We start from the raw sequence: 15,724 nt of genomic DNA, 5'->3' as shown, positions 1-15,724 counted from the left end.
CTCGTCCCCTCTGCTTCATGCCCTCTTTTTTCACTTCAGAATTTTTCTTAAGGATTGGTAATATTATGACTAATAATTTGATCATGTAAGTCCTTTAATTTTGTATCATTTTCCTGATGCTGGCACTGTAAAACCAAACTCTGTAACATGAGGCCCAAGTTTCTTTGGACAGATTTTCCTGCCTTTCTACTGTGTTTTCTCCAGAGCCACAGTGGTGTTTTATTCACTGGTTCTGGTAGTTCCTTTGCTTCCTCCGAGCACTCCCTCCTCTCTGGCTCCTCTGTACGTGCACTTCTCTCATGCCTGGAATGTCCCCCTTTATGGCATATGCACCTTACATGTCCTTTGCTTCCTAAAGGACACAGCACAGGCACCAACTTCCTTAAAATGCCTTGTCTGTGTTATACCAGGAAATACATGAAAAGCAGGATATGTTTTTCTTGCATGTAGAAAAATTCTTACTACTTTTAGGAAAAGAATCCAAAGAAAAAAATTGAATAGATAAAATTAGAATTGATGGATTGAAAAAATGTTTGCTGAAAGAAGTAAGAAGGACCATTCAGTAAACTGATAATGAGAATAGAGACCGAAGCTATTTAACAGGCACCATAGGGTGAAAAGAATTCCAGACTGACAATAATTGATTTCCAAAACCTTTGAGCACTGTGAAGTAAGAGCCACCGGGTAGAGCTCTGCAGTTTTTATGGTGCACAATTTGCAAGAGGCTCATAAATGTCTAGTTAGGGGTGTACTCGCCAATCATTTCGGCTTTATATGGTTGCACAGCTTCTGTGATAAAATGGATAGGTCACATCATCCACTTCAGAATTTAGTTTTTAATTGAAGATTGCTAAACATTTTAGTAAAGGTTTGTATGTTGGGTTTCAAAAATGAGAAGTGTGTATTATGTATCCTTTAAATGGCGTATTGGAAATTTCATCATCAAAATAAAAAATGTTAGGTACCGAATACAGCAAGTTTTAATTACATGAATAAAATCACAAATATGGCAAATAAGTCAATTAAGATCAATCCACGTGAGTCTATTTAATGGGTAATAGGGATTTATTAAGATATATCTTAATTTATTGAGTAAATACACTCATGAATACAGAACAGAGTAGACAGTAGAAATCGTCCTCTGATCTGACTGGGAGCCAATTCACCTGGCAGTTCGATCAGACCATGAAGCAGGCAGCAGGTAGAAAGAGCTCATCACCCTTCTCGCTTACCTTTTAAGAGGTCCCATACAATGGCAGGAAGCACCCTTCCTTTGGGGTCCTATAGCCCAAGGTCGTGGGCAGAGCACATACCACTACATAAGTCTGCTATTTCAGTGAGATTGAAAGCCATCTTCAACTGTGGTATAGTTTGGAAAGTGTGCTTAAGGATTTATGGATTGTGGACTTCCAGTCCAAGGAGATCAAACCAAACCATTTAAAACACTGATTTATAAATTTGTCTATCTGGCTTTATAAACTGACAAGTACCAGATCCACAGACTGAGCTCAACAGTGATAATTACAATTTACAGATGAAACAGAACTCTTTCTACTTTACAGTCTCATACTAATATGAAACCTTGTCGTAATTCTGTTTGTGCATCCATAGCTTCATTGGTGCCTGAACATGTAAAGAAATAGTTTTGGCAATTTTGCTTTTCCTGGAAGTACCTAGAAGGAAATAAGAAAAAATTTTTTGTTGTTTTATCTGTAAACGTTTATTGTTGTTGTTTTTTTTGTTTTGTGTAAAGTCTCATTGACTATCCACTCTGAGAAAATCTTATTTCCCAGCTCAAGATGAAATTCTTCAATTTTTATATATTCTCCACCCACCTTTTATACTCACCCACTGTAACATAAGTTCTTAAAAATACACAAATCATAATAGAATAGCCAATAAGATTGCTGTTTTGAAAGCCTCATCTTTCATCTCTTTTAACCTGTCTTTCCCCCAGACCCCCCAGCTGTGGAACCAGCATTCTTGGAAATCCGTCAAGGACAGGACAGAAGTGTGACCATGAGCTGCAGGGTCCTGAGAGCATATCCAATACGAGTGCTGACCTATGAGTGGCGTTTGGGCAATAAGTTATTACGGACCGGTCAGTTTGACTCTCAGGAGTATACGGAGTACCCAGTAAAAAGTCTTTCCAACGAAAACTATGGCGTTTATAACTGCAGCATCATAAACGAAGCCGGAGCAGGGAGATGCAGCTTTCTCGTTACAGGTAGGATACTCAATTAATTTGATTTTTGTTAATACATGATTTTGGAGCAATAGATCTTGGGTTTACGTGAATGCTGGATTGAAATCATTTTGTAAATGGATAGGTTTGTACATTTGTGATTTTGCTGTTCTAGGTGCAACATCTGTTTGATGGTTTTTAGGGCAGGTCTGTCTTTTTGGTGAGAATAATGCCTGTGCCTATAAAACAAAACAGATGTCTGTCTGAATTCAGATGAAAGGAGGAAGTTCTCCTGATTCTGTTTGTTCCTCTCAGTGATAACACAAATGACTGTGGTAGCTAGCAGTACTGAGATAAGATTGCAAGATAAGTCACATGGTCTGGCTCTTTCTCTTTTTGTTTTTTTTACGAGTAGCAGCAATATTTTGTTTTCTTAGTTATTACTTCTGAGTGTCCAAGGCTCCGTGTCTCAGTTTGTTCTTGGCTTGTCACGTGCTCTCAAATATTTCATGGCAGAGCAATAAACTATATACAAAGTATGACAATTAGGGAGAAGTACTAACATGTTTTGATGTCATGTTAGCAACTGTATGTTCTTTTTATATAGTTTTAGACACTCGTCGAAATTATTCTGATATTCTCTGTGCTGTGGTAAATCTGTTCTTTTGCTATTTTTGTACCAGAGTTTTGGAATGTATTAAAAGGAAATTACCTTTTCAATGTTATTTTTGTCTTAAGTAAAATGACATTTAACAGTTAGAGCTTTTGTGATATTGAATGAAGAAGCTGGCCCCTGTCTCATCTCTGAAAAGCTGTTGTTAAAAAAATGATGAAACTATCCCAGACTGAAAACTTGTTCATTGACGAGAAATCTAGTTGCTAAGTTCTGATTTTGAGCAATCTCTCTGTACTGGGTGGCATTGGGTGTCAGTTTGACACAAGCTAGAGTCATCAGAGGAAGGAGACTCAGCTGAGGAAATGCCTCTTTGAGATCCAGCTGTAAGGCATTTTCTTATTTAGTGATCAATGTGGGGGCGGGCCCAGCCCATGGTGGGTGGTGCCATCACTGGGCTGCTGGTCCTGGGTTCTATAAGAAGGTGGGCTGAGAGGACCATGGCAAGAAAACAAGCAGGTGGGCAGCTCCCCTCCTGTCCTGTTTGAGTTCCAGTCCTGACTTCCTTCAGTGATGAACAGCAATGCTGAAGTGTAAGCCAAATCAACCCTCTTCTCCCCAACTTGCCTTTGGGCCATGGTATTTTGTCACGGCAATAGCAACCCTAACTAAGACACTCTCTAAAGCCGGATTTCCTTTGAGCCATTTTACTACCTAAAACATAATATTAGATTGATGAAATTCACTTGGCTACCAAGGAATATGAAACAGTCTTCTCCACTGTACTCTGCTTCTTTTCATTTTTCAAGACGTTTTATTATGGCCCATGTCAATGAAATCGTTTTATAATTTGATTCTTAAAGTAGACGATTAACACAAAGCCAAAAGTTCCTAGGACAGTGTGTTTAACTTGAGGGGAGGATAATGTCAGTGTAGTGAAATTAATAAGGGCTGGAATGTTGTCTGTTATTCAAGAAGAGATTTGCTATGATCTAGTTTACTGACAATCTTTTAACCAATATTCCATTTTTATTTTTTTGTGTGTGCCTGTGTGTACATGTATGAGGGTGTTCACCTTTCATATACATGGAGGTCAGAGGACTTCTTGCAGGGTTCAGTTCTCTTCTTCCACCATATGAATCCCAGGATGGAACTCAGGATGTCAGGGTTGGTTCCCAGAGACCTTACATGCTGAGCCATCTTACCCAGTTAGTCGTTTTCTACATTGTGCTTTCAATAATAATAGGAATCATGTAGAGGCAATTACTTTTCTCATGTTGGCACAAATGAGGAATCTGACTTTCATTCATTAATCCTTTAAAAAAATAGACATCATAAAATTAACTGTACGATTTTCACTCTTTTGGCCTTAGGCAATTTCCAATTTTCTGAAGTGACACTGGCTGTCAGGTTTAGGACCATGCTGCTTCTGTAAGATTTTCATTTGTTCCTTCTTATGTGACCCAAATTCTCTCTGAAAAGTCGAGGACAAGCTGAGACCAGAAGAAACTCTAAGCTCCATTCTTCCACCTCACATCCATGGGGTGCAGCAAGTGGATTTTGATAACCATGGAAAGGAATAAATCTGTTATGAGTTTCCTCACAGGGGGAAAAGAAATACCTACAGGCATTATTTTCTTTCTGTGGTGTGTGCTCTTCAAACTTCAGGTCAGCATTATTGTTTCAAGATCTCCTCATAAAGAGAAATATTAAAAAAAAAAAGCAGAAAAAGGAAAAGATCAAATTTTAAGTAAAGCACAACCAGGTAAATGCATAGAGGAGTGGGCATTTCATAGTGTATGTGTCAGTGGAAGAGCTTTTGAAAGAAGATATAGTTGTTTTACTGAATTATATCAGAATTAGCATCCCTCAGAAGTTCAGCACAGCCGAGAATTCCTCTCAACTAACCTGAGAGAAACAAGGGGTAGAGATTCTAGTGACCATTTACCATATTTACCTCTAAGGGAATGTTTATAAATCCCCAGAATAATATGGAATATTATGACACGTTGGTGTACTAAAATTAACTCACTTGTAAAACATGAAATTTTAAGTTTATATATATGCACACATTTATATTAGTAGATAGACATTATATTTGTATCTTAATAAATAGTTCTATGCCATTATAGCGGAGTTCAAATGGAGTTTTACATTATGCCATGATGAAATGGATCAGTTTATGAAAAGCATTCCCAAATGCTTAAAAGACCTAGAATCATTGCTGTCATGACTAAGTATTTTTCTGTATTTGATCCAGAAAGGATGGTAAATCTTTACTGATTAAATAGATAGGTGACTTGGTAGCAACATTTCTTATTAAAAGAAAGAAAACAAGAATAAATTCATTTTTAAAATTAGGCAAAGAGATGAGTATGAACAAAGATAAAGAGTAGTTCAGGTTGGAAGTGAATAATGTATTTCATAGCAGGCTAATGACTGACCGACCCCAAGGTTGTGTCTATCTACTCATTCTGCAGCTCAGAACTTGCACCACATGCTCAGATGAAACACTGGATAAGGTAAGACTTCTCAGAGGAGAATAACCTGGCTGTTTCAAGAGGGCTCCAAATGTAATTGTTCATATTCTCATGTCAGGGAGGCAGAGTGAAATCTGAGAGGGAAGAGGAGGGGGTTTGAGTATGAACCGCTGCAAGGAGGAGCCAAAGACCCTCTGATGTCATCAAGACATCAAGACTGAAAGAGAAGATCCTAAGCTCCTCCACAGCCTCAGCAGGAAGAGACACCATGCTGGACAATAGCTTCGGTTTTTTGTCTGTCCCTCAAACCCAGAACCCAGAGAAAGTAAAACCTTAAGCCACCAGTTTGCAGTAAATTTTATTGCAGTCTTCGATGACTAACACATGTATCTCATTGATTACATTCCTGAAGAATTCTCTTTAAAACGCAGCAAGGCAAAAAGGACTGCTGTGTTGTGTCTTCCTGATGTTTAGTGAGATAGTGAAAGTTCTCATGACTCAGCTGAGCTGTGCATACTGGTTGTTCCTGTCTCCTGTAGAGCTCATGGAACCAGGTTACAGCTAACAGTCAGTAGAGCAAAGCAATCTGGCAGATTGACTTAACCTACGGAAGGCATCCATTTTATATGTTGGTTTGTGTAACTCATCAGCAAAGATCTAGCAAGGCCTCCGTATTAAAACGTCATCACAATTTCACCAGATGGACAAGGGGAGAATTCTCCTGAAGCTTGATTACGGAGAAGGGAAAGTGCCTGTGTGCCGATTCTATCAAGAATACCAGAAATTAAGGAAGACGTGGTTTTACTCCTTTTTAATGGAAAGGATCCTGTTATTTGTAATAAAATACAGCACTGGTTTATGAAATCCCAAAGGGTTTGTTTATCAAATATTTTAGTTGCTACTCCTGTGTACTTGGCAATCAGGGTGACAGTTCTGAGTGATTTCTCATGTTATTTCTAACCACTCTCTCTATGTAATTCTTAAATAGCTTCTTGTGATGATGATTCGGTTTAAATTTGCATGTGCGAGGGATATCAGACATTAAAATCACACACCAAAAGGAACAGCTTTCAGTTTAACTTTTGATGAGCTATTTATAAAAAATGTAGATGATGGTATCACATGAAAACATAAGCCCAAGTAATGGTTACTCTAGTTTATATGACATAAAAATTAAAAGTAATATTGTTTTCATATTTAGCCTGGAAAGGGAAAACAGAGCACCCTCTGGCTTCCAGAAAAATACATCCAATTAGAATTATAAAACAATTAAGAATTTAACATTTGGAAATAATTTTAGATTCTTTTAAGAAGAAAATATATTATCCTTTTCAAAAAGTTACCCAATGCCAATTAGTCAGCCTGTAACATTATACAGAGTGAGCAATTTGTATATACATATATATTTAAATAAAAAGAGACCAGAGGCCATGAAATTTAACAGCAAGCAAGGGCAGATGGAACATGGGAGAGCTTAGAGGAGGAAAGGGAAAATGATGTAATTATATTTTAATTAAAAAATTGTAAAGGTAACATTAGACATGCAGTATTTTTGTTGGCTTAACCATTATTATAATTGAGTATGAAGACTATGTGCCAGTGTATTAACTGAGGAAATTTTTACAATCCTGAAAATATTTGATAAGTTTTTGTGGGTACACACAATAAATATGATATGCTAGATTAGATACTTGAAATATAAAAATATTCTCTAAGCCTTAGCCAGTTTTATAATTGCATAATTTTATTTTCTTCCTGTTTTATTTGTTAGGACCATCTAGTCTTTGGGATACTCTAATAGTACTTTACCTGATCTTTTTCACTCTTTCCTGGTTTTAACTTCATGTCTATATTCCTGGGATTTATTTTCCTAGAAATTGCTTCTTACAGTTATACAAGAAATACTGGTGCTCTTTATGTCCTGTGAGATACAGAAAAGTTTCATTGCCATCCTCATTCAAACCTCACAAAAATTCTAAAGATTATCTCTACCTCAATTCTACAAGATACTTCAAAGTCACTTCGAATGGGATAACACTGCATAACAGATTACATCTTTTTAGGAGTTTGTTCCTTTGTTTTCATGACATTATTTTATGAAATACTAGTCCTGTGTGTTCTTCTAGACTAGCCTTTGTATACTATGGTGATGTCTGCACATTAGTCAGCTGGCAGCATATAGGCTGTGATATATATTACAGTAATTGGTGTATTAATATATTAATTACACAGAGCACCTAAAAATGTCAATAATCTCCAAGTAACCGTAATTAGGATGGAAATAGGAAATTATTTCACTCTAGTTACTATCTGATGTATTAGTTCTGCAGCTAATATAAGGACACTGTTGCAGAGCTCTGTGAACTAGGACCTCTTCCATCCTGTTGCTCAGCCACCATCAAATCCACATCCCATTACCTTAATGGCTTCTGGCATCCTAATAATTTTTCCTCATTTCAGATGAAAGTGGAATCTAATTCTTTTCGAGGCTTTTCCAATAATTATATATGCCTCATTATTGAAAGTAGGCTAATCATTGCTATACCTGTCATAAATGCTGTGGTTACTGACTTTATTATGGAATGAGTAAGTTGTACTCCATCTCTCTATATATTTAAAGGTTCTACCATTGAAAACACTGCAATGAAATTAATCGAGATTGTTAAGGAAAATTTTGCTTCTATTGGTTTATCTTTGTAATTACTCCGCAATTGTTGTTAATCAGTTGTGTCTTACTGTTTAAAAACAAAACGTTGGGCCTTTATGTCCCATAGGAACAGACACGTTTAGTGTCAGATGATTTTTAAAGATAGGAAGTTCAACCAGAGATTCTTAAGAGATTTTACTGGTAAACAAAATGTAAACAAACTCACTATGTTACTTTTCACCTTCACATACAAATTTTACAGTTTGAAACAATACAAATCTAGTATACCGCAATTTCTGTATGTCAGTACTCTAACATTTCTCTGTTCTGGAATATACTATGGAATATACTCCTATCTTGAGGTGAACAATGAAGGAATCCTTATCATACTTCTTTGTCTTATTAGAATAGTGTCCTTTGCAGGTGGTGGTGGTGCACATCTTTAATCCCAGTACTCATGAGGTGGAGGCAGGTGAATCTCTGAGTTCAAGGACAGTCTGGTCTATAGCGTGAGTTCCAGGACAGCCAGGCCTACACAGAGAAACCCTGTCTTAAAAAACAAAACAAAACAAAAAAACAGCAACAAAAAGAAAAGAAAAAACAGTGTCCTTGTAGTAGTGAATATTAGAGACGTTACCATTTGGGCTAGAGGTTACACTTAGTCCCTGGAAAAAATGCTTGCATAACCTAGAAGCTAGCTTAAGTCCTTTTCCACGTGGGATTCTCCTGAATAGCCATGTGATCCACCACCCAGCAAGAAGGAAGACTCTTTAGCTCAGACCCTCCAAGTAGAATCTGATATACAGAATCACAGAAGCTTTATTCCATCCCCTTTGTACATCACATTAGTTTGGGAGTAGGAAACAAAATCATAGTTTAGTATTACACTCAGCAGTAGAAAATTATCCAAAGGTGTAGTTGGAAGTCATCTTACAATTTGTCTACTACCCATAGCACCATTTATCATCAGGAGTACCTTCTGAATACAGTCGTCTCTGAATCAAATTCTTGTATCTATTGTAGTATTTAACTAAAGACTTCCTTCACTGTATAATCTCTTTCAACATTCATGCTAAATAAGCTAATAGCTACCAAGAAAAGTGCAGCTGTGACTATTTAATTTTCTCTCTCGTTTGAAGTATTTGTTCTAGGATTGTGTATCCTTAACTTTTCTTTTGGTAAATTACAGGATTGACATTAAAACTACCATTTTATTTCATGTTCAGTATCAGTGTATCGGCCACAACTTAACTGAAGAAATAAGGATCGGGTGAGGCGTTTTAGGACTGTAGGCTCTTATTCAGTCAGTTAAAGCACTGAGGATAGCTGGGGACAGTTAGCTGCCCCCTAAGATGAGTTAGAATATTCTTGAACTTCTTTGACTGGAAGAGTAAAGGAGAAGAAATAAAACCCAAGCAAATTTGATTTCAGATAAAATTTTAAAATTTGTTCTTGTCTTTTTTAATTAATTTATTTTCTTAAGTTGTTTTTCTTTTTTTGCAATTTACATACCAATCCCAGTTCCCCCTTCTACCCCTTCTCCCACCCTCCCACCTCCCCCAGTTCTACCCACCATGCACTTTTCAGAGAGGGTAAGGCCTCCCTTGGGGAGTCAACAAAGTATGGAATACTAAGCTGAGGCAGGACCAAGCCCCTCTCCCCTGTGTCAAGGCTGAACAAGGTATCCCACCCCAGGGAATGTGTTCCAAAAAGCCATTTCATGTACCTGGGATAAGTCCTAGTCACACTGCCAGGGGTTCCCCAAACAGATCTAGCCACATAACTGTCACCCACATTCAGAGGGCCTAGTTTGGTCCCATGCATGTTCCCCAGCTGACAGGCTAGAGTCCATGAGCTCCCATCAGCTTGGGTCAGCTGTCTGTGGATTTCCTCATCATGATCTTGACCTCACTTGTTCCTGTGATCCCTCCTTCCTCTCTTCAACTGAAGTCTAGGAGCTCAGCCCAGTACTTGGTTGTGGATCACTGTGTCTCCTTCCATCAGTTACTGGATGTAGATTCTGTGATGACAATTAGGATATTCACCAAATTGATAATCATGTACCCTCTCCATTATTGCTCAGAGTCTTAGTTGGTTTCATTCTTGTGGATTCCTAGGGATTTCCCTAGCACCAGATTTCTCCCTAATCCCCTAATGGTTCCTTCTACCAAGATATCTCTTTCATTGCTCTCCCTCTCTGTCCCTCCATCTACTCTGCCATCTCAGTCACTCCTGTTCCCAACCCCCTCCCCTTCCCTTCTATGCCCCTCCCAGTTTACCCAGGAGATCTTCACTACTTTCCACTCCTGGGGCCCCCCATGTGTGTCCCTCTTAGGGTCCTCCTTTTTACCTAGCTTCTCTGGGGTTTTGGATTGTAGCCTGGTTATCCTTTGCTTTGTGTCTAATATCCATTTAAGTTCTTGTTTTATAGTTCTGCATTTAATTGAAGTGGCTAGATAAAAATATATCTTGCTCTTTGGCATTGCATCTTTTAGCAGTATTCTGTTAAGTATAAAATTCTTATAAATAAATAAAAATGAGCAATTTAAGATTGTACAAAAACTATTCATAACTTTTGGAAGAATAGAGAATTTAAACTTTGAAAATAAAGAATAATTTCCAGTTTTATTCATTATAGTAGAGAATTTAAACTTTGAAAATAAAGAATAATTTCCAGTTTTATTCATTATAATAACTCTAAAAGAAAAAAATCATTGTCGAATATTTTACAAGGCCAGAATGCTGTTTAACATACTAGAATTCTATTTAGAATGGATAAAATAAAATAATGGGTTTCGGTGTTTCTTCCATTACCTGATTAATTAGATAACCATTAAATAGAAAATAGGAATATTTCTTAATAGTTCTTAAAGTACACTATTTCTCCATATATGGTATGATTCCACACACATCCTCTTCAAAAAAGATGCGACCATCTTTTTTTGAGTGATAGTTCAAAAAGTCTGGGATACAATACTCAGTCTTTTTTAGGCATGGCTTAATAGTAACTCTTTTAGAAATACTAAAGGAATTTTTGATAATCGATTTAAATAAAATGTGGGTTGGTCCATGAATCTCAAAAAGTATTAAATAAAATTATAATATAAGCTATCAAGATTACTTAGAAAAATTACCAATACATCCACAAGAATTATAAATTCAAGTTTATACAGCCTTTTAAGAAATTTTTTTCTCTCTAGGAAACATCATGAGTTACACATATTTCATATCATACCTGAATTAGAGCTTCAGCTAATTTTAAAAATTATTATTACAGAAACAACATGGTTTCTTAAATACTCTATATAAAACTATTTTTTATTTTTATTTTAAAATTCTGTACTTTCTCCAAGGAAAGATGAGTTCATGTCATGGTGTCCAAACACTGAACTTGCCAGGATGCAATAAGGATAATAATTGATTGAATTTAACAATTAAGGTAAATTCGAAAGTGATAATTAACAGGTCTTGAAATTCAGGTCCAACATACAAGAAGGGCTCTGTGACAGACATTTTTACTCAAAGAAAAAATGGTCACTTTATCTTGAAACTACTAAGACTAAGAGAGCTAGTAATTCATATATACAGAAACAGGGCAAAAGAGCATGAACTTGGGATCCTCTTCCATGGACTGACTTTATGTCACCGCTAAAATTTGTATGTTAAAGCTCAAACTCTAAGGGAGTGTGGGCCTTTTAGGAGGTAATTAGGGTGAACTAGAGGCATGAGTGGGTAGACTGGAAATTTTCTGGCACAGGTGGAAGTGACCTAGGGTTCAGAGCTGCTGGATACTCAGAATCACCAAAGGTCCTCTGGAAAGCGTGGCTTCGAGGTCACTGTCTTATACCAAATAAATGTTAATGGTGTAGATACTTATAAGAGTGACTGAGGAGAAAGCCCACTTTATTAAGAATTTTCCAGTACAGCAAAAAGTTAAACCAAGGGAAACTCTCAAGATAAAAGACTTAGTAAAGAGAGAGTAAATATTTGACAAATTAGAGGACCCTACAAGTTATACATACTTTCCTGGTCCAGAGAGAGGGTCGTGTTCTTAGTGTTATGAAGTGAGGGATGTTTGAAGCACTGCTTTGCTAATCTCTGACTGTGGCTTTTTTAATCTTGACCTTGACTATGAGCCGGCCATCAGGTACTGCCTGGTGTTACTGTATTTGACCCTGCAGATATCTTAAGCACTGTGGATTAAATTTAAATTAAGTCTTCTTTGTTCTCACAGCTACCAGGAAGAAGCTGCAGTGTTCATGTTCATCTCTCTGTCTACAGGATAGTTTGGGGTAGAGACAGGCTTGTCAGAAGCCATCAGTACTTATAATTTAGTTTATTGGAATTAGCCTCATTAGAAACTATGCATTAAGCCGGGCGGTGGTGGCGCACGCCTTTAATCCCAGCACTCAGGAGGCAGAGGCAGGCGGATCTCTGTGAGTTTGAGGCCAGCCTGGGCTACAGAGTGAGTTTCAGGACGGGCTCCAAAGCTACACAGAGAAATCCTATCTCAAAACATGCCCCCCCCAAAAAAAAGAAACTATGTATTAAAATTATAAATATGTAAGAAGCAATAGGGCCTACTATGTATTTCCCAAAAGGGAAATGTCTCCCTTCAGTTGGCCATCCTTTTACCAGAGCCTTGCTTCTTAAGAGCCTGATTTTCTCTTACCAGGAGCAGTCTTCTATCTCATAGCCAGTCACAAGCATCTTTGTTGTTTATCAATAGTGTTGCTGGCTTTGCTGTTTTCACTCTTCCATCCATTTTTACCTTAATATCCTTTCCCACTTTAGCATCTGTGGGCAACTTGCAGTTTTCACCCAGACCCGTTTCCTTTCCAGTCTCAAATGAGTCAAACCTTGACTCCATGGTGAGCTACAACAAGTAATTGTTAGTCCATATTTATAACAATGCTAGAATTAAAATATAATATTTGTGAAATGGAATGAACATAGACCTCAGAGAGTATGATGAGTGGTATAATATGAATTATAACAAGAACTGACAAATTAATATAGCATAATTTGAGCCATGAAAAGATTCCTAAGAAGTACATGAAAGAAAATCAAGTATATTTGGGTTTATTCAAAATTGTACAGGAATGGGACAAAAGATGAAAAGAACTCTAAAGGAAATGACAGACAAATTCAAGTATTTTAATAATTACATTAAATGTGAGTGAAATTATCATTCCAGTTAACTGTCAAAAGCTGGTAGATTGAGTTCTTTGAAAAAAGAACTATTTACAACATACATACTGTCATGTTTCAGAAGCATACCTTAAAAATAAAGACACAGGCAAAGCATGAGGGATACATAATGGGCAAAACAGTAAGACATGAGAGAGCTGGCATGGCTCTGTAGTTACTTAAAGAGTAAATTTCAAGGTAGTCAATAAGAAGAGTTAAAAAGTCTCATTTAATAATTTGGAGAGGATTATAAATATGTGTATACATTAAAATAGAACTTCAAAATTCATAAGCTAAAAAAATTGTACTGGGATACATACAATATAATTATAATTAACTGTTTTAGTATCCATGTATCAAAAGTTGGTATAGCCTGTAGACATAAATTTGTCAGTTGTTTTAGAAATATGAACTACTCCATTAAGCATATTCAATTGACTCATATTTATAGATCACTATGACATCTACAGGGAATGCTCAATGAAGTGGATAATATTAATTAAACAACTTCTAAGATTGGAAAGAAAAAAATTAGTCTTCCTACATACCAATGCTATGCTGGAGGTTCATGAAACTTAAGAAATATAAGAAAGTAAATAAAAAGCATATGACTTGGAGAGAAAGAAATATAATTACATTTTCATGAGTCATGTTTTTATAGAAAACCAACAGAATCTGTAGGAAAATCAATTTAAATTAATCACATAATTTAAGAATGGCATAATATAAGATTGTGTGAAACCAGTGGTTGTTTCTGTACATAGATGTCCCTTGGCATTTGTAGGTAATTGATTTCCATGGTCCCCACAGATACCAAAGTCTGAATATTCAAATTCTTCATATAGAATGACAGTATTCACATAAAATATCTAGATGTCCTCTTGCATACTTCAATAACTAGTTACTTATGATACCTAGTGCAATAGTTGCTAGTAGCGTTCTTTAAGGAATAGTGACCAAAAAGGAATTGTATACATGCACAAAAAATTTTTCTTATATGTTTTTAGTCCATGGCTACTTAAGTTTACACATTCAGTCTACAAATATACAAAGTCAGGTGTAATGACTATTTAGAATTGTCAGTTTAAAAATCTACTTCTAATGACATCCAAATGGAAATAAATGTAATAAAAAATATGTAACATACAAAACGAGAATTCCAATATATTTAAAATATTTAAAAAATAAGCTAAATAGTTCACATTATTCTTTGTTCTCTTTCATGGATGGAAAGAAAAGATATTACTTTGATGTATATTATTTCCAAAGTTCTCTATAGATCAAAGCATTTATAATAAAACTCCCAACACATTTTGTTTTGTTTTTTTTAGTAGGAAATCAAACATTTATTCTAGACTTTATATTATATCTGGATATGTGAAGGAAAAGAAAAATAAAGTTATACTATCTCACTATAATGCCTCCTGTAAGGCCAATTCAATCAAAGCAGTATAGTTTTGAATAATAATAAACGAATACATCAATAGGGTAGAGTACGGAGTACAGAAATGGGCTTCTAGGGTTACATATCTAGATTACTTGACAGTTTAAAAACACCAGCATAGTCTACTGGAGAAAAATAGTCTTCTTGGGGCAGGGAAGGTGTTTGAGCATGGAAATGCTTGATGAATACATATTAGGACCTAATTTTGGATTCCCCAAACCCATTTATAAATACCAGTGTGGTGGCATGCATCTGTAACCACAGGACTGGAGGAACGGAGATTAGCAAATCCTAGGGGCTCACTGTCCATGCCAGTCCAGCCCAAACAGTGAACTACAGGTTCAAGGAGAGAGACTGCCTCAAAAAATAAGTTAGAAAACAAAAGAGAAGATATCCTGACATCCACCTCTGGCCTTCACATGTATATGTGAACACACATGCACTTACACATGCACAAAAAAAATATACCATACACACTCACCCCTGTACCCCCCCCCACACCTACACACACAAATACACACACACACACACACACACACACACACACACACACACACACATACACACAAAGCTATTTCTTTGTATTTCTTTGGATGTACTGTACTGGAACAACTGGATATCTATATTAAAAGTCCTAAAACAATAACTCACATTACATATAAGAATAAAACCGACTACAGATCTAATTATAAGGAAAAACCCTACAATACTCTGTAAGAGGAAATCAAAACAAATTTGAAAAATATAAAGACTTTTCAAAACCAAAAGATCCAGTTATTAAAAAATTAGACTTTAATAAAAGCGCAGACTTCTATTGTTCCACAGATATTAAGAAATGAAAAAAAAACAGGAAACAAAGAACCTAATATCCCAAGTATATAAAGAATTCTTATAACCCAATAAGAAAAATATATAACTTAAAATTGTCAAAACCTTGAGTACACATTTCACAGAATAGTATATAATTGGCCAATACCTATAAGAAAAAACTCATCACTATTATTGTGTATCATAGAAAAAAATTTAAACCACAATGAGGTCATATTACATGCACACATCAATTATAGTGACTAAAGCTTAAATGACTGGCAGTGTCAAATGCTGAACACATCAAATAACTGATTCTATCACGTACTGCTGGTGATAATGCAAAATGGGATTAAGA

The 15,724-nt window shown here is 36.1% G+C and overlaps 1 protein-coding gene across 1 annotated transcript in view; it reads left to right on the top strand.

Moving 5' to 3' along the window:
• Mdga2 (MAM domain containing glycosylphosphatidylinositol anchor 2) overlaps positions 1-15,724 on the top strand; it is a 794,049-nt gene that overhangs the window by 682,709 nt on the left and 95,616 nt on the right. The window contains 1 exon segment of the mRNA XM_052738256.1: positions 1,958-2,227. Within this exon segment, the coding sequence (XP_052594216.1) occupies positions 1,958-2,227 (270 nt within the window).

This window comes from Peromyscus californicus, unplaced genomic scaffold (genome assembly GCF_007827085.1).
Source record: "Peromyscus californicus insignis strain IS unplaced genomic scaffold, ASM782708v3 Scaffold_15__1_contigs__length_86483966, whole genome shotgun sequence".
Lineage (NCBI taxonomy): Eukaryota > Metazoa > Chordata > Mammalia > Rodentia > Cricetidae > Peromyscus > Peromyscus californicus.
Note: the sequence above shows the minus strand (reverse complement) of the source record. Positions and strands in the feature narration are given on the sequence as shown.